Source organism: Herpailurus yagouaroundi, unplaced genomic scaffold (genome assembly GCF_014898765.1).
Source record: "Herpailurus yagouaroundi ecotype Mexico unplaced genomic scaffold, PumYag 191, whole genome shotgun sequence".
NCBI lineage: Eukaryota > Metazoa > Chordata > Mammalia > Carnivora > Felidae > Herpailurus > Herpailurus yagouaroundi.
In genome coordinates this window covers 17,652,366-17,670,594 of record NW_024412422.1, presented here as the reverse complement: position 1 = coordinate 17,670,594, position 18,229 = coordinate 17,652,366, and the positions used below count along the sequence as shown (strand labels likewise).

The following is an 18,229-nucleotide window of genomic DNA, read 5'->3' as shown; positions in this document are numbered from 1 at the left end:
CCTGAAAGGCTTTGGATTGAGAAGCCTCAAGAACGTGGGGGCACTGCGTCCCTCACCTGGAGGCGACGGGGCTTGAGGGGAGGATCCCGGGGCGGGGTGGGGGGGCGGTGCAGGAAAGGACCATGGCCCCCTCCCCCCGCCACACACACACCAGCTCCTGTGCCTCCTGGTCACTACTTTCCCGGAAAGGGGTCTCTGTCATGCACTTGGTGCTTCACGTGTGATTCCAAGAGGGCCACCTCCCGACAGGTTTCCTTCCAGGAAACACGGCACAGGAAGGGTCTGCTGGAGGAGTCGGGTCATCTTCTGCTCACCAAGCCTTCCTCCCCGTGTTTCTTCCACCCCGAACGCGAGCACTTTATAACAACTGTTCCCCCAACTTCGGCCACTTACGTGCATTTTCATAATTTGTCCTATCTGCATACCATCTGTACTGCTGCTGATTTAATACTTTTTTTGAAGCCAATTCCATTTATTTTTAAAGACAGTGTTCATAGTTGGAAAGCCAGGATCATGCGCCATAAATAGAATGTAGCCATGAAAATGGAAACAGTGGAAAACAAAAACCACATCGTTAAATTCTGTCTGAGCCTGAGGCCTTCTCTCTTGGTTAGCAAGGATTTTAGCATCAAACGAAAACTTTCTCTTCCAAATACACTCTTCCAACAGAAGGGTGGAAAGAGAATTAAAATAATCATCATAATAGGGGTGCCTGGGTGGCTCAGTTCGTTAAGCATCTGATTTGGGCTCAGGTCATGATCTTGTGGTTCATGAGTTCGAGCCCTGCATCAGGCTCTGTGCTGACAGCTCAGAGCCTGGAGCTGCTTCAGATTCTGTGTCTCCCTCTCTCTCTGCCCCTTCCCCACTCCCACTCTGTCTCTCTCTCTCTTTCAAAAATAAACATTAAAACAAATTTTTTTAGGGGCGCCTGGGTAGCTCAGTCAGTTGAGCGTCCGACTTCAGCTCAGGCCATGATCTCACAGTCCGTGAGTTCAAGCCCCGCGTCGGGCTCTGTGCTGACAGCTCGCAGTCTGGAGCCCGCTTCGGATTCTGTGTCTCCCTTTCTCTCTGCCCCTAACCCACTCGCATTCTGTCTCTGCCTCTCTCAAAAATAAATAAACATGAAAAAAATTAAAAAAAATTTTTTTAAATCATAATAAACAACTCTGCCACTATGGGACTTACCATTAATTAGTCACTGGGTATAATCTTGTTGCCACTGACGGGCTGGCACTGAGCAGCTGTATATGCGCGTGTAACGTATGAGTGTGAGTGTGTGTTCCACCAAACACGTGGGGGGATTACGGGGCCGTTCATTTTCCATGTTGCAGATTCTAGCCCTTGATACATTTATTAGGTTAAGTAGCCTTTTTCCAGGTAGACGGGTTGTTTTCCCAAAGTCCTTGAGACAAGTGTGTGTCCCCCACCACGTGCCTTGTGGGCCCCCAGGGAACCAGAAAACCTACAGCGGGGACACTGCAAGACAGATAGGAGTCGGAGTCGTGTGGGAATCCACACTCAATCGGGTTCTCAGGGGCGCCCCCGTCGTATAAAGTGGGGGAACACGGCGAGGTCACAAGCTCAGCTAAACCCAGGATGGCAGAGAGGACAAAGGAAGTGGGCGATGCTGTTCCCAAGGCAGGTGCCGTCTGCTGCCCCCCGGAGGACAGGAGCTGCTCCTACAGTGTCACACCCCTGCCGGCTTGAAACACCAAGCGTGCTTCATTTTCCAAGCTGCTTGGAGGAAATCAAGGTTCGTTCTCAAGAGATGTGTCCCCCCAGAGTCTCCGAATCCTGAGCACTCAGACCTGCGTGTGGAACAGAGCAGCACCTGCTGGACCTGCGTCCCCGTCCAGGGGACAAGCGGATACCCCAGAGGCCCGTGGAACGAGAGGCAGGGTCCCCCGGGCCTTCCACCGGCCTGCACTCCCCGGACAACGGCTACGAGCATCTCCCCGGGCCGAGTGGCTTTCTCGTGCTTACAGACAGCCGTTTTCCAAGCCACTTGGCTCCTACATGTGAGTCAGCCAGTTAATCTGCTGCTCGGCTGAAGAAATAGCTCTGTGTTGGTTTGTCGTGCAGTTTCGGGGGCTTTCAGAGACCATGTGGGCCACACATAAGGCGTGCCTATGCACCAGCTTAGACTTTCTCTTCACGGGACTTTCTCCTTACGTGACTCCTCCGTGTTTCTGTACAAACCTAGCCTTTGTAGCGATAAACTAGCTGTAAAGACTTACAAAGCCTCATAATCTTGGTGTGGTTTTCATTTTTAAAAAGGCAGACTCTAGTTATTTAAAAAGGAAGAAATTTGGCTAGAAAAGGAACGTCGGCTACTTTTGGGAAATCCGTAGAAAGAAGAAAGCAGGGATGAGGGCCACGTGTATGGCGCATCAACTTACTTCAGGACCCACGATCACCATGTAAACATTAGGCTCTTCTCGATGCCATTCTTGGGAAGAAAAAGAGAAAAAAAATAACGTTAATGGTTTTATGTCACAGCTGAAAACATTATTAAGTTTAACATTAAGTTCGTGATAATATGAGTTATTTCATACTATTTGGCTCTCGTTCATACAGTCAAATTATATGTAAAATAAAACCCTGGATTGTGAGTAACTTGTTCTGCATGTGTTCCACAAAACGAGCAAACATTTCTAATAAATTTTAACTTGATAAATGAGCGATGCCTTGCAATACGAGTCATACATGATGTGCAATGTCACTTGATCACAGCTGAGCCAATGGTTCTCTCTCTCTTTCTCTGCAGGATGGTGGGTGATTATCTCCCACACTCGGTCTCAGGCTGTGGTGTCTGGCAGAAATCAGTGATTTTTCAGAATGTTAGCAGGTGCCCACAATGGGCACTGGTGTATTTTCTGTCACCTCAAAGCACCTGTGGACAGTCCTTTGCTTTTCCAGACAAGAGTGAGCTTAGGAATGCTTTGCTTCATTCCAGGTCAGGCTGCCTGCGGATATAGACCCGTTCCTCTGCCACCTTATTGCCAGTTACATTAAATACAGAATATGACAAGAGTTTATTAATAAAGTCAACATCCGTGTGAGCATATATAATGGTCCCCATGCAGAAAAAGGTTCCATGGAGCCAGTAGATGGCAGTGGTTCTGTTAGTGATTGTGAAAGTCGTCCTACAAAATAACCCTCCACTCTCATCTCCCTCACATCAGCCACGAAAGTTTTCAAAAGTAAGTTCAGGTTAATTTGTTTATTTTTCTCTATGCTTTGTATTTTCTTTATTATTTTGTGTTATATTACAGTATTGTAATCACTTTTATATGATGGGTTGTGTAACGAATCATCTGAGTGTCCATTATTTCTTATGGGGAAATTTGCTTTGATAGACAAGTGCTTTGGATTACAAGCATGTTTCTGGAACGAATTATGCTCTCAAACCAAGGTTTTCCTGTATTTGAAATGTAAACGTTGAATACCTTATGCTTTTACGTAAAATGCTCCCTTTTGGAACGTTACGCACTGTCCAGATCTCCCACTGACTGGACCACCAGGAGTGATCACTGAGCAAACCAGCATGGAATTTGGGATGCACCCACCAAAGCATTTAACTCAAGCTATGCAACAAAAGTCCAAATGCATCGTACAAACTGACATGTGTAAAATATTTTTGGATTCATTTACATTATTCTTGCAATTATTCACTATTTTTGTTATTTCCTCAGACGCCAAGGGCACTGGAGGTCACTATGCAGCATGGTTCCTTTTCTGGTTGTTTCAGAGTAACCATCGAGAAGCCGTTCTGGTCGTGTGGAAACACAGAGACAGCAAAACTCAAAACCCTAACGACGGAAACGCAAAGGCCAGACCCCCAAACAGAGCTCCATAAACCAGATGTACCTGAGAATGCGTCCACCAGATAGAGAGGGTCCTTCACTTGTCTCAGCCCACACACCAGGAGGAAGATGTGTAAATTATCAGCACTTTGGTTAATCCCTGCAACAGAGGAGTTGAGATGTTTTCAGAGAAGAGAGGGCAGCTTGATACCATGAGGGTAGAGCTCAGAAGCCACGGGGCCCCGACCTCTAACCTTCACACAACACGGCGGGGAATAGTTTGTCCTGGTGGGAAAGCTGAGCGGAGCTCAGCCCAGTAGACACAACTCCTCTGTGCAGTGAGAAGGGGTAATTATTACAGAAATGTGGCCCTGGAAAATATCTGGAGACAATGCCAGTAAGATGCGGTTTTGTATAGTCATATGCTCTCGGGTCCGCACATGTACACATAGGTTCCCACACTGAACGCGGATGTGCCCACAAATCCATAATATAAAGGGGTTAGGTCTCAGCGTGGCCCCTCTCCTGGAGAGCCGAAACCCGCTTCTTCACCCCTCTGCTCTGGGCTGCCTTGGTGACAGCATCGACCAGCAGAGCCCAGGGGAAGGACAGGGAGTGACTTCCGAGTCACAGCCGTGGGAGGCGCGTGCATCAGTCTCGCTTGCCCACTGGAGCATCACTACCTTCCGATCTGGCCTCCTCGATAATGAGGCTCTGCGGCCAGACGCCTCACCACCCCCGCTCAGGGAGGCCACACGCAGGACTGGTGGGCCTCAGCCCACTGCAAAGGGAGCATGAGCCCAGCCACAGGCAGGTGAAGCCGGCAGGTGCCGCTCCCCGGGCCTGGGCCAAGCTGCCAGCCACTCCATCGTGAGAGACCAGCTGGTGTCTGAAGCCCCTTAATGTTGAGGTGCGTTGATGTGGGGCTGCAGGTAAGTGACTCAGTAGAAATTACCCGTATAATTAGTGCAAGCTGACCTATGACTTCATCATTTCCACACATATGATGACGTAAAATCACGAGGTGGGGGGGTTCTCATTCATGCATTTCATTTCCCCCATGACTTAATACAAAAAGTTTCAGTTACTCTGTGCTTTTGCGGACCTTGGACAGTAATATAATCGGGGTGACTGTGAGAAGACACAATGATGCCACCTTCGCACAATCACAAACGCTGGAGAATCACAACACTCGTGTGTGACCAAGTCTCAGAAAACTCTCTACTGAGAGGCTAAGGTTGGGATGTACCTCTGAGAAAACCCTTCAAAATACATCACAGTCTTTAAAGTAACTGTTGACAATTGCATTGACATATGTTGCATTTGTAAAATATTTCCCCAATATCCTGAGTACCCTGAGACTAAGCTTAGAAATACGAAGCTTAGGGGCACCTGGGTGGCTCAGTAGGTTAAGCGTCTGACTTTGGCTCAGATCATGTTCTCATGGTCTGTGAGTTCAAGCCCCACGTTGGGCTCTGCGTTGACAGCTCAGAGCCCGGAGCCTGCTTCGAATTCTCTGTCTCCCTCTCTCTCTGCCCCACCCAGACTCGTGCTCTGTCTCTGAAAAACGAATAAACCTTAAAAAATTAAAAAAAAATACAAAGTTTAGTATTTGTTTGACCAAAAGTTGAAGCTAGAAGCTATGTGCAGAATCTGAATTCAAGAGTGGAGGGGTTTGAGGCCAGGACACAAGCTCTTCCCTTTAATAAATAATGAAGTTGACAAATACCTTTAAGGATAGGAAGGTCAGGCGTGAGAAAGATAAATCACATCACTAGGCCAGAACCTCAATGAACACTGAAGCCAGAGAGTGAACGGGTGGTGAGGACAAAAATGACAAGTGCCTTCATGGAAATTATTTATTAATTACAACAGAAAGGTAACAGCTGTACAAGGAAAAACTCAGGGGACACCCACTTAACTAGGGGAGGAAGCCTTAGCCCAGGGCACAAGGTATGTGCACGCGCGCGCGTGCACACACACACACACACACACACATAAACATGCACTCAGTTTATATTTTTAAAAAATCCCCAGTGAGGGAGAAACTGATGTGATGTATCTCCACATGTGGCCCACTGGGCAGGGCGCGACATCACGGGCATCATCATCATGATGTACACGGAATATCTATTCAATTATAGGATAAGAAGAAGGCGAAGGAGAAGAAAAGAAGGAGGGGGGAGGAGGAGGGGGGAGGAAGAGGAGGAAGAGGAGGAGGAGGAGGAGGAGGAGAGAAGACAGAAGGACCATGGAGTGCCCACATGGGGAAAATCAGAGAACCTGTGTTACCGAACCGAGGAAAGGAACAATGCCGAAGCAAACGCGGCAAGATGGCGTCCAGAGACGGCAGGCAAAGCGGCAGTATTCTAAGGACTTAGGTGACGTCTTGGTAAAAAGACTCCACTCTCTTCTGTATTTTTGCGGTGCGGCAAGCACAGATGTGGACACCTGCTGTGTTCCTCTGTTTGGATGCGACACACGTTAGCTACCTGGAACAGCAGGCTCGGGAGATGTGCTGGCCTTCTGCTCAGAGGTCCCACCTGCCCCCAACCCCAGATGCCTGGGGAGCCGACCTTGAGAGAGAGCAACGCACGGTTTACAACATTGATCTTCAAAATGGTCCACGACTTATGGTAAGATATACGTACCGTACTGAGACCTCATACACTTGATACAGCTTGTATACGCACACAGTTCCAAACAATATTAGCCTTATTACATACAAGGAACTCTGATGGAAGTATTCCTTTCATCTCATTTCAAGTTTTAAATGTGCTGGCCCCCAACTCGCTCACGGATTTTGAGGGCCCCGACCCACCAGACCCTGGAGGGACACAGTGCTAACCTAATATTCTCTCGCCTCTCTCCTCATCTCCTTCCCGGGTTGAGATTAAACGTCATGAGACTTTAGGAAACGAAGTTAGCCAACGGCAGGACAAAGGACTAAATGCTCTGCTTTATTCTAGGACTTCCAAGATTTTTAAAAATAAAATGCAGACGCAGCTTTTGGGTTTGAACAGCTTCTGTGTGCTTCTCACACACAACGGTAGCATTGTCAAAGACATAAAGATAACAGCTGGAAAATCATGATCAAACAAGCATGTGCCGAAGCAGCACACAGAAGCACAGCCTCCCCTTGTGTCCCTGGCCGGGGTTACGGGCATGTACGGTGGCCATTCTTAGATTTCAAAACAGAATTAAAAGAAATGGGCCCGTGGACATCTGGAGGTGATGCAGACGCCTCGGCAACGTTTTAGTGGATTTCATTTCTTCCTTTTAACTCCACGCTTAGTTTTCTTCCCTTTGTTTTTCTATGAGCAATCACGTTTACCGTGACTCAAGGTCTGAACTCATCCCTCCCAAATGCACGATTTACACGTCCGTCCTTCCGATGTTACCATTTCCTGGAGAGTGGTATTTTTGTCTCCAAAACAGAGTGAGTGAGTCGCTCTCGCGGTCTGGCACCGTATGGGCCCCGGCAGGCTAGGTGCCAGTCCCACTGCCCAGCCCCCCAGTGATTCGTCAGATGACTCCATGACACAAACCCAGTCCGCAGTGAGCCATGTTGTCTGCTGTCTTCTGTGTATTTTTCTCATGGGTTATTATAAGGAGAAAAGAATCCAAGAACTTCAGTTGAGTGCAGTAGACATGGTGAATGTTAGCTGAAAAATCTGATTTGGAGGCTGTGGATATATCGCGGGATCTGGTAACGTGAATTCTCCATATGAAACACAGGAAAATAGAAGTATAGTTTACAAAAGGAGAGAGGCAGAAAATGAAATAAACAAATTAACAATAGAAATTGAGTAAAACGGGAAACAGAACACTGGGAAGGTACGGTCAAATTTAAGGTTTCATAGTTTTGGGGTTTGATGACCAACAAAGAATCACTAACTTTCGATGTGTCGGTCATTGCCATCGAGAAGCAAGAATCATCCGTCACTGAACCATAACAATGTTTAAGTTGTACCTGCAAATGCACAGACTCCAAGGTAACCAACCTGAGGTCTGTGCTTTTATTTCCTGATCAGGATAACTTTTGTAAATATCATGTGAAAAAATTCTACTTTAGTCTTTTTTTTTTTTTACATTTATTTATTTTTAATAGAGAGAGACAGAGCACAAGTGGGGGAGGGGCAGAGAGAGAAGGAGACACAGAATCCGAAGCAGGCTCCAGGCTCTGAGCTGTCAGCACAGAGCCCGACGCGGGGCTCAAACTCACAAACTAGGAGATCATGACCTGAGCCGAAGTCGGACGCTTAACCGATTGAGCCACCCAGGTGCCCTTCTACTTTAGTCTTTATTTTTTCCTAGTTGATCTGTTGGAAAATGGAATCTGGTTAGCATAAAAGCAATGTTTTGGACTCAAAAGTTTCAGTAATCTGAAACTTAGGACTTGGAGAGAGAACTGAGCATTTTTGGCAAAACCTGTGTCATACCGCGAGGAAGGATGCGTCATCAAATCGACATCAGATACTGAGGAAACAGACCCTACACTTTGGTGACTAATCGAGTACCCCCCTGTGGGTCTGGGCTGCTAACCAAGGCCCTTCCCCACCCCCTCCCCTTGATCGCAAGGTTACACAGTTCACAAGGATTCTGAGGGTGAGTATTTGATCACTAACAGCCTGTGTCCAATTCACCGTCTCTTCTGTCTTTGCTGTCTGAAGCTCAAAGCAGAAGTGACAAATCACCATCACGGGCTGTGGAGGCCAGGGTACGATCGAGGGTGGGTGGGGAAGGCAGTCTCTCTCCAGAGTCACCTGCGACAAAGATAAACGGCTCCACAAATGAGATTGGACGCCTGGTCACCAAACCCGGAGACGCCGATGAATTCCGCATCCACCCTTGCGCCAAGATCCGACAGAGCCGGCTACCACGACCCCAGCGAGCTCGCCTCTGCCGTGTATCCTGGACACAGTTACAGCGTGTAGTTGTCCACGTCGAGACGGAGCCGCCAAGCGGGTCTCTGCGGGAAGGGCCGTCTTGAGGCGTCTTGAATGTCTCCCGGCTGTTCCGTTAATCACTCGGTAGGAAGACCGGTGAAACGATGAGCCATGAGACTCCGGGCTTGATGAGAAATCTCTCCCCCATTGGGAATGATGACTCTTAGGCACACCACAACGGGCGTCCCGTGAGATATGGATGATGAAGTCACTGCACAAGAGGCGATTTCAAATGGGCGCACCGGTTCTGAATAATGGCCCACACCTGCTGGCGTGACAGAGCAGCGGGACAGCGAGGGTTCACTCGCGAGGCAGAGGACGGCCCTGCTGCTGGCCCTGAGGTTGATGGATGCACTTCAAAAACTGTTTCTAATAAAATGCTTGGAAATGTTCTTCTTCCAAGGGAACCTGACTCTGACGTTCGGGGGGGGGGGGGGGGTGTGGGCTTTTGTCTGCTGTGCTTGGAGCGAAAACCAGCTATGCAGATGCTGGCTGTGGACGGCGCCTGGAGTCTTGTCTTTTCGGCCTCTTCTCCGAAGGTACCAGTGGGCTTGCAACGTCAGCTCCCCACCTACAGTCCCCTCGCACCGTTGACTCTCGGGAGAAGCAGTTCAGGTTAAAACAGAAGTATTCCGAAACTTGACATTGCATTTGGTGAGTCCATTCAGCTGTTCCCACATCTTGAGCAGAGCTACCGGGTTGGTCAGACTATAGCGGAGTGATAGTCCCCAATAGAATACACTTAGGGGCCTCATCTGTGGACCGCAAACTCTCTACATTTAAAGATGTTGTGCGACAAAGTTTTGTTTCAACATTGTGACTGCACTTGGATCCACCATATACGGAAGATACAAAGGCTTGACTGTTACTTCCACCGCGTGTATGGAAAATGGCACCCTCGCAGCATGGCTGACAGACATGCACAGCGATGCTCCCTTTCCAGGAGACGTTGCGCACAACGTACGAATGCTCTGATTAAGGGCATAACCTAACCCAGAGCTTCTGTTTTTAGGTGTTCCAAAGACAACAACTCGGCAAATATACGAAGACTGAAATCCTAGCATCTCCGCCACTACATATCCAAAAGTTTAAGAAGGGATGGATCAAATAAGTTTACAGAATTCAAAATAACACTATAAAGGAATGGAAATTCATGATGTAATTAGAATTAATAAGTCAAGTGCATAAGATTTCAGAATATAACGTCGAAACTCAATTGTGTTTTTACATATGAGCAACAAACGATTCAAAAGTAAAACTTAAAAAGCCTTTATAATAGCAACAAAGATAAGAAAATCCCTAAGAATAATTTTTTTTTAAAAAGGCATAAAGACCTGTACAAATCATTATGAAGATAAATGAGACTTAGGTAAGAGGACAGATATATCATGTTCATAGATTTTAAGACAAATTATTTTTAAGATGTCAATTCTCCCTAACTTGATCTATAGATTTTATAGAGACTGACAAGGTGTATTAAGTGTATACGGAAATGCAAAAAACCTAGGTTAGCCGACACAGAGCTGTCGACTCACACTACCTGATTTCTCGACATGCTATATAAACCAACAGCAGGAGACAACGTGATATCAGCATAAGGACAGACGTACATAGATCAACGGACACTGGTAGATGGAAAGCTGATTTTCAGCAAAGCATTTCGACGGAGAAAGAAAAACACTTTCAACGAATGAGACTAGAACCACTTTCAGAAAGAAATGAATTTCCTCCCTATCTCACACCACACATGAAAATGAACTTCAGGGGCACCTGGGTGGCTCCGTCGGTTGAGTGTCCGACTTCGGCTCAGGTCATGATCTCACAGCTCATGAGTTCAAGCCCCACGTCGGGCTCTGTGCTGACAGCTCGGAGCCTGGAGCCTGCTTCGGATTCTGTGTCTCCCTCTCTCTCTACCCCTAACCCACTCACAATGTGTCTCTGTCTCTCTCAAAAATAAATAAACATTAAAAAAATTTTAAAACAACAACAACAACAACAACAACAACAACAAAAATTAACTTCAGATGGAAGGGCCTGGGTGGCTCAGTCCATTAAAAATTAATTTCAGATGGATTATGATCCTAATGAAAGAGCCAAAACACTAAAACACTTCCTCCTCTGGAGGAAAAGAAATAGGGGAAATCTCTCTGTGAACTGTGAACAGGCAAAGGTTTCTTAGGGCTCAAACTGTGCTAATTAACCATTAAATAAAAATGGGTGAGCTAGGAGAAAATGAAAAGGTAAACCAGAGGAAATAGGAGAAAATATTCACATATATACATGTACCTTCTTTTTTTTTTTTAGTTTACTTATTTTGAAAGAGAGCACGTGAGCAGAGGAGGGACAGAGAGAGAGAGAGAGAAAGAGAGTGAGAGAGAGAGAATCCCAAGCAGGCTTCGTGCTGTTGGCATAGTGTTGGATGTGGGACTTGATCTCATGAACGGTGAGATCATGACCTGAGCCAAAATCAAGAGTCGGACACTTAACCCACTGAGCCACCCAGGTGCCCCCGTATATACATGTATCTAATAGAAGATTTGAACCCAGAACAGATTTAAAAAATCCTCCTACAAACCCGTGCTTCCTCCTGCTCTCCCAAGGATGAGACCACTAATGACGTCTCTGGAAACGGAGAGAAGCCACGTTTGTCCTAATCCTGTCTGGCTCCCATTCCTGCTACCTCCTTCCCTTGTTCACCTAAAACCATAGACTTCTTTGACCTGAGGAAGCCCCTTTCTTCGGGCCTCGTTTCCAAAGCCACGTGAGCATGCCATGTACCCGACGCCAGTGACAAGATGCACTCCAGTCAAACTCATGTAAGAAGATTCATCTCTCACCTGACTGGCGAAGAAAGGTGTTCCAGTTAAAGGCAGAGTTTGGTCCTGTCACAATTCCTGGGAAAGAGACAGAAAGTTCGTGATGATGAGAAGTAACCAGCTATTTTGTGCTGATGTTTACATAATGGTCTCACGCGTGGTTCTTACAAAGAACTCAACGTTCTGAGTGCTTCGTGAACGCCTGTTCATCCCTCCAGCATGGGAGCTCACGGGTCCCCAACTAGAAAAGGTGCACCCCCTCAACTTCACCATCTGTTACTGGGCGGGACAGTCGCCAGGTCATGGAAAATGCAAGTCCCTAAAAAATGCATGCAAGTTACGGGCCTCTAAAACACAGCCCCCCTGTAGCAATTACCTCTTAATCTAAAATTCCTGATCTCAACCCTCTCCAAATCACACATCCTGTTACCTGTATCATCGCCTCGGATGGATTTAAGTTTAACGTTCTCTGAGTTGCACATCTTAAGATGTAGAAAATTCAGAGGCAACGCTTAACAGCTTATCTTGGTAACGGGGAAAATCTGACATTTTATGAAATGTAAGTTAAGTCATGTAACCCTGTCTGCAATGTACCTGTGAGACTGTCATCTGCCCTGAGCTATGCAGATTTACTCAGTTTTGTCCTACTTAATGAGCATGCACACATGCCTGCCCTGGGCACAGGCGCCCACGCACTCCTGGAAACCCTTAAAGCCTCGCCAGGCAGACTGACCCCTCCGGTTTATCTGGCTGGAAACTAAGGTTCATGGAAACTAAGGTTCAAACGGTGTTCACAGCGACTCAGGACGTAGGGGGTAGAGGCTGCGTCCAAACCCATGTGTGCTTCAAAGCCGTGTTTTCGTGGTGCACCCATGTGCTCCCCGGCTATAAATCAGGCCACGACGGAGGAACAGGGAGGTGTTAACCCCGCACCTGCCCTGACACTCACACGCCTTCTGTACATACTGAGTCACGGCATCCTTTTTAAAGTGGGAGTTCCAAGAAAGGGTTTATTTGATAAGTGATTCTTCTGCTACAGATATCACCGAACCCCCTAGAGGATTTATACCGTGCGGCTGAGGTGGGATCTGGGGGCCCCGGGCCCCTCTGGGGCTCAGCACCTTGGAAAACTCCTCACGAAACTAGAACTCATGGCCTTGGCCGCAACACCTGTGCTGACCTAAGCTTGCAGCTACACGTTCTTTGGAACCACTTCTTTCTGTGATTTCTGTTGTGTAAACAATAATACAGCGCTTTCAGGCGCCTGGGTGGCTCTGTGAGTTGAGCGTCTGACTCTTGATTTCGGCTCGCGTCACGATCTCACGGTATACGAGTTCGAGCCCCGTGTAGGGCTCTGTGCTGACAGTGCGGAGCCTGCTTGGGATCCTCTCCCTCTGCCCCTCCCCTGCTCTCTCTCTCTCTCTCTCTCTCTCAAAATAAATAAATAAACATTAGAAAAAAATAAGACAGTGGTTTCCTCACTGTGTTGAGGAGATGCTGAGAGCTTCCGGGAAAGGCTGGGATTGGGTGAGGGCAGGAAGCGGGGGGTCACTTCCCCTCATCTCAACTAAAACAGACACACTCGGGTCTCCTGTTGTAAACACGCCATCGAGAGCGCGCACCGTGCTTCTGCTGGTGGAAAGTGTTAACTGAACTGCATTTAAAATGACCCTTTTATAATGCTCTCATGTCTGTCCTTCATCTTCGTGTAAGGAAATACCAAGCATACCCATTCTACTAATCATTATTAGGTAAGTCTAAGACACTGTATTCATCCACAAACACTTCGGGACAGGTCTCTGAATGGACTCATGTTTTAAAAATACGTACATTTTAAAATTCTTACCTTGACTCTGGACACAGATCTTACCCCTAGCATGCGGCTTTTGAAAAGAGAGGAGAGAGAAAACAGAGTAAATCGGACAGCCCGTTACAAGTGTCTTTTAGAAGTAAAAGGAAGGCCATTAAAAAAAATCGCCTTGGAAACATCACAAAGGATCATCCACACAGATGCTCACAGACTAGTTACTTTCTAAAAGCAGACTACCTTCTGCCTTTAATGGGGTTAGCCCATTAAAACACAGCATCTTTAAGGTCAGAAGCACAAAGAAAGAGGTCCCTTAAATTAGGCGCAGTGCGTTATCACAATCTTCCAGTTACGACGTTAGTAGAAAAGTTACTGAAGGTCAGACACAGAACAAGCCAGCAGCAGAGCCCGTGTGGTGTCTGTCTACCTTGTGCCCTGGCGGTTTGGGGACACATATCCTTGAACGGAAGCAATACACTCCCCAGCCCCCAGGGGACAAGCACATCCAGTATGTTGAGAAACAGGAAAACAGGCACGGTGGGGGGGTGGGGGCAGATTCTTCAAGGCGAGGGAGGGACTGGTCTCCAGGACCCCGTAAGGACCCTCCCCGAGTGCCTCTCTGACTTGGACCCGGCGGCACTTTGCATGACGGAGCACGTTTGCACCAAGATATAAACTTACTACTCCTGGCGGTGTTTTCTGGTGGACCTTCAGAAAACTACTAGAGAGGAAAAGAATCCATTTCTTAAACTCATTTGGCATCGGTGGCTTAAATACTTTTAAAATCGAGTTTCGACACAAAGCGCGGAAGGCTGTGGGGTCACATAGGCGCCAATGGCTGTTTAGGACGTGATGGGAAGGTAAGGTCTTTACCGGTTTGTCATGAGACCTACGCATGCCACCGGTGCGTGAGGGGACCAGTCCAGCTCAGGAATGGTGTTCCCCCAACTGCATGTGTGTGGATGGGTGCCGTCACCCCCAAGGTGACGTGGAGCCCATGCTGGTGCACGTGGGTGCAGACCCGCTTCCACCCACACCCTCAATCAGTTCTAGGTTTGGAAAACTAGCCAACGCTGAAGCGGTCCCACCAAGGAGGCCAGTGGACAGGGAGAAGGGGGTGACCCTGCCTTCCACCCGGTGGATGGGAAGGGGGTGGGAGGCACAGCATCCCGCCGTCTCCAGGGAGCTGAATGCAACTTGGTACACAGACAGGAGACTTGGTGCTCTTTGCTTTGGTCCTGAGTGTTACGTTTTCTATCGAATCCTTAGAAGCACCCAAGACCTCAAAAGCCTGGACCATCCTCAATTCTCCATAAAGCAGGGAGGAACCCCCCTTTTAAAAAGCCCCTAAGCAGCGCCTGGGCGGCTCAGTCAGTTGAGTGTCCGGCTTCGGCTCAGGTCATGATCTCACGGTCCGTGAGTTCGAGCCCCGCATCGGGCTCTGTGATGACAGCTTGGAGCCTGGAGCCTGCTTCGGATTCTGTGTCTCCCTCTCTCTCTTTCTCCCCCTGCCCCCGACTCACACACTGCCTCTCTCTGCCCCCCTCAAAAAATAAACATTAAACAATTTTTAAAATAAAATAAAATGCCCTTAAAATAATAAACCATTAAAAAAAGTTTAAAAAATTCTCCTCCCTACCAGTTAAAAAAAAAAAAAAAGTTAACTTTAATGGAAAAAAATGGCTACTAACAACAATTTGAAATTAGAAATAGAAGTTCCGAGCCCTAAAATACTCCTTTTGTGTAATTGTAATTTCACTGGAAGGCTGGAGAGACTTTTACTGGAGTATGGAGTTGCCTGTGGGTGCCTTCGGCCAGCCCCAAGTCTAAAACCTTGGCTCGGAAAGCGAGGCTAACACACTGGCAGACACAGACCAGCCTGGCATCTGAACATTAACGTGAACACCAGCGTTTGACAAAAACAGACTCAATATAATTCTACACAGATTTGATTAATTGAGGGAAGGCAAAATGGGGTTTTTGCCTTGCCGCTGTTTTCATTGGAAATACGCTCCATCTACTGTAGAAATGCATAAGCCCAAAATGCTGCCTTCAAGAAAATTCCATCTGACACAAACAAAAATTAATTAAACTGCTATCCAAACTCCATAAGCAGAATGAATGGACTCTGTGTGGAAACTTCTGGATCTATCTGCTGGTCTTGGCATATATCTGAGCATTATTTCCCCTAAATCTACTAGACCATGAGAAAATAAGTATCAAGTCCTATATAGATGTTTAAAACATGTTATGAATGGTATTTTAAGATCTCATCCTAGCAAGTCGAGAAAATGCAGTTACTATATATATATATATATATATATATATATATATATATATATAAAATCTGGACCTGGGTTATTTTTAATCTCTGTAATAAAAGAAATCTGGCAAAAGCCAACTGGCTTATATTGATTTTGAAAAACATTATCTATATTAAAATGCTCTAAGTACAAATTAGCTTTCTTTTCTCAATATTTATTATTGTTTCTCTTGCCTTGAAGTAGCACAAGAGTCAAAATCCTTGTATATCACTTCCCTTGCAAGATTAGCTCATTGATGCAGGAAATGAAAAAGAAGACTGTGTGTGAGCGTGTGTGCATGTAGGGGGTGGGGAAGTGTCTATGAGAAACCATTACTTAATTTGGCCCATTACTAGGTATAAAAAGCCAGTGTCGGGGTGTCTGGGTGGCTCAGTCGGTTGGGCGGCCGACTTCAGCTCAGGTCATGATCTCGCGGTCCGTGAGTTTGAGCCCCGCGTCAGGCTCTGTGCTGACAGCTCAGAGCCTGGAGCCTGTTTCAGATTCTGTGTCTCCCTCTCTCTGACCCTCCCTCGTTCATGCTCTGTCTCTCTCTGTCTCAAAAAAATAAATTAAAAAAAAAAAAAAAAAGCCAGTGTCCCGTCGGATAGATACTTACAAATACACCTGACTTTCTAGCAGGTCCAAACGGTAACTGATGCCTTTTTATAATGGAATAACAGGCAGTGACAACAAACCCCTGTTTTTTGATTTACATAACCTTCTGAAATGAAGCTCTCTGCAAGTAGAAACCACAGCAAGTATTATTTTTGAAATATACGCACAGGCTCTGTGACGAAATACTGATTTTTACTTTGAAATTACGTGACTTTTGACGATGGCTTCGTTAAAAGTGCTTTTCAGAGAGTTACAAAACTCATGGCTCATAAGTGGAAAGCTTCAAAGTATACCTATGTTAAATAAAAACAAAAACGCATAGGACTTGGGCTCTTTTCAGGGAACGTGGTTCTCTTCCTTTCTCCCTACACTTTCCCTTGGAAATCAGTTTTTAAGCAAGGAAAGAAGATAGATGGGGCACAGCCTTTTCACTGAGCTCTTGCAACTGAACCAGACAAAGAGAGATTTTTCAAGAAAAGAAAGGATTCATGAATGGGGTGAGGAATATCTCTGAATGAAGACTGGATCGGGATCCAGTCCCATGGGATCCAAAGCTAACTGGCAGCCCAGGAAATAGAAACGCCAACAGGAAAACCTGAAGGAAGACGTCTTAAAAAACAACAACAACAACAACAGTTAAATCTATGGAGTAAATAGATTTACTGGGAATCGTTGATGTGATTCAAAAGCTTCCCCGGCCTTTCTGTTCCTTGGTGATTTGAGAAATTCTCAGCACTTCTGATCATTCCAGATGTCTGAGCCCCAGGTCATGATCGTGTAAAAGGTGCCGGGCGGGGCGGTCTACGCTCTGGAACTGATGAGTTTTCCATTCTTTGAGTTACATTAAAACTTTCCAATTCCCAGGGATCTCATTTGGGGAAGAAAAATGCAAAGAACATTTGCATTTCTATCGAGAAATCTCTGAGGAAAGCCAATCTTAATGGAAGTTATTAAAAACGATTAGCTTTCTAGGGTGTGATCAGTCCCTGGAGTTTCTGTTACAGGGTATTTGCAGGGAGGGCCACATACAAGTAGGGAGGGCGTCTAAGGATGAAACTGACGAGGGGAATGATTTTGAGTTTCCATGACAGTAGGAACCATAACAAAAGCTGTGGTCTGCATGGCTCCTGCGGCTGCCGGTGTGATTTTCAGAGATAATCAGGTACAGAGCCGTGGACCATGCGGGAAGAAGGCGAGAAAGCGGTCACAGGACAACATGCATTCAGTACATAGGTCAGCAATTAGTTCACACGCGGCTCATTCAGACGGGCGGGCACGAGGGAGCACCTCCATTGGCTTAGTGAGCTCACCTGTCCTGCCAGCTGCACAGGTGACAGCCCACGAAATCTGTCTTGCTTTCTGCATTGCAATTTCCAAAAGAATTTTGATGAGTATACGCACACACTGAAAGTAAAAGTACACTCTACGTATTGCCTATACCTAAACTGCTTCGAGAAAGTTATTTTTCTTTAATGAGTGCCGAGGTGAGCCACAGAACGGTAAGCCCCAGCAGGCAGTGACGCACAGTCTCCAAACTAAAAAAAAACAAAAAACTCCAAAATGTCAAGACACCAGAAGGCTTAGCTCAGTGCTAACCTCGGCAGAGAGTCACATGGGCCATTTTGGTTATCATTGCGGTTTTTCGAATTCAATAACCACTTCAAGCAATGTTTATTCAAACTCAAGATGTTTACAAAACAGCTTATAAATATTTGAATTTGGAGAAAGTCCTTTCAGCAGAGAACTTCTTAGAGAAAGTGGGTCAAGAGTGCAGTTGAATTTTCTGTAAGCCTGTGGGGTTTTGGACCCAACGGAGACATATTAAACCCACGATCACTGCTTCCGTGGAGAGAAAAAACTTCCATTAAGATGTATACCTAATTTTCCTTCCTTCCTTCCTTCCTTCCTTCCTTCCTTCCTTCCTTCCTTCCTT

General features: G+C 46.5%; 1 protein-coding gene across 3 annotated transcripts in view; it reads right to left on the bottom strand.

Annotated features, from left to right (window-relative positions):
- Positions 1-18,229, bottom strand: part of GLT1D1 (glycosyltransferase 1 domain containing 1) — a 93,287-nt gene that overhangs the window by 30,674 nt on the left and 44,384 nt on the right. For all 3 annotated transcript variants that reach the window (XM_040444104.1, XM_040444103.1, XM_040444105.1), the window contains 4 exons: positions 13,418-13,454; positions 11,593-11,649; positions 3,871-3,966; positions 2,400-2,449 (listed from right to left, as the gene is read on the bottom strand). In XM_040444104.1, coding sequence (XP_040300038.1) covers positions 2,400-2,449; positions 3,871-3,966; positions 11,593-11,649; positions 13,418-13,454 — 240 coding nt within the window. The remainder of the gene's footprint in view (positions 1-2,399; positions 2,450-3,870; positions 3,967-11,592; positions 11,650-13,417; positions 13,455-18,229) is intronic.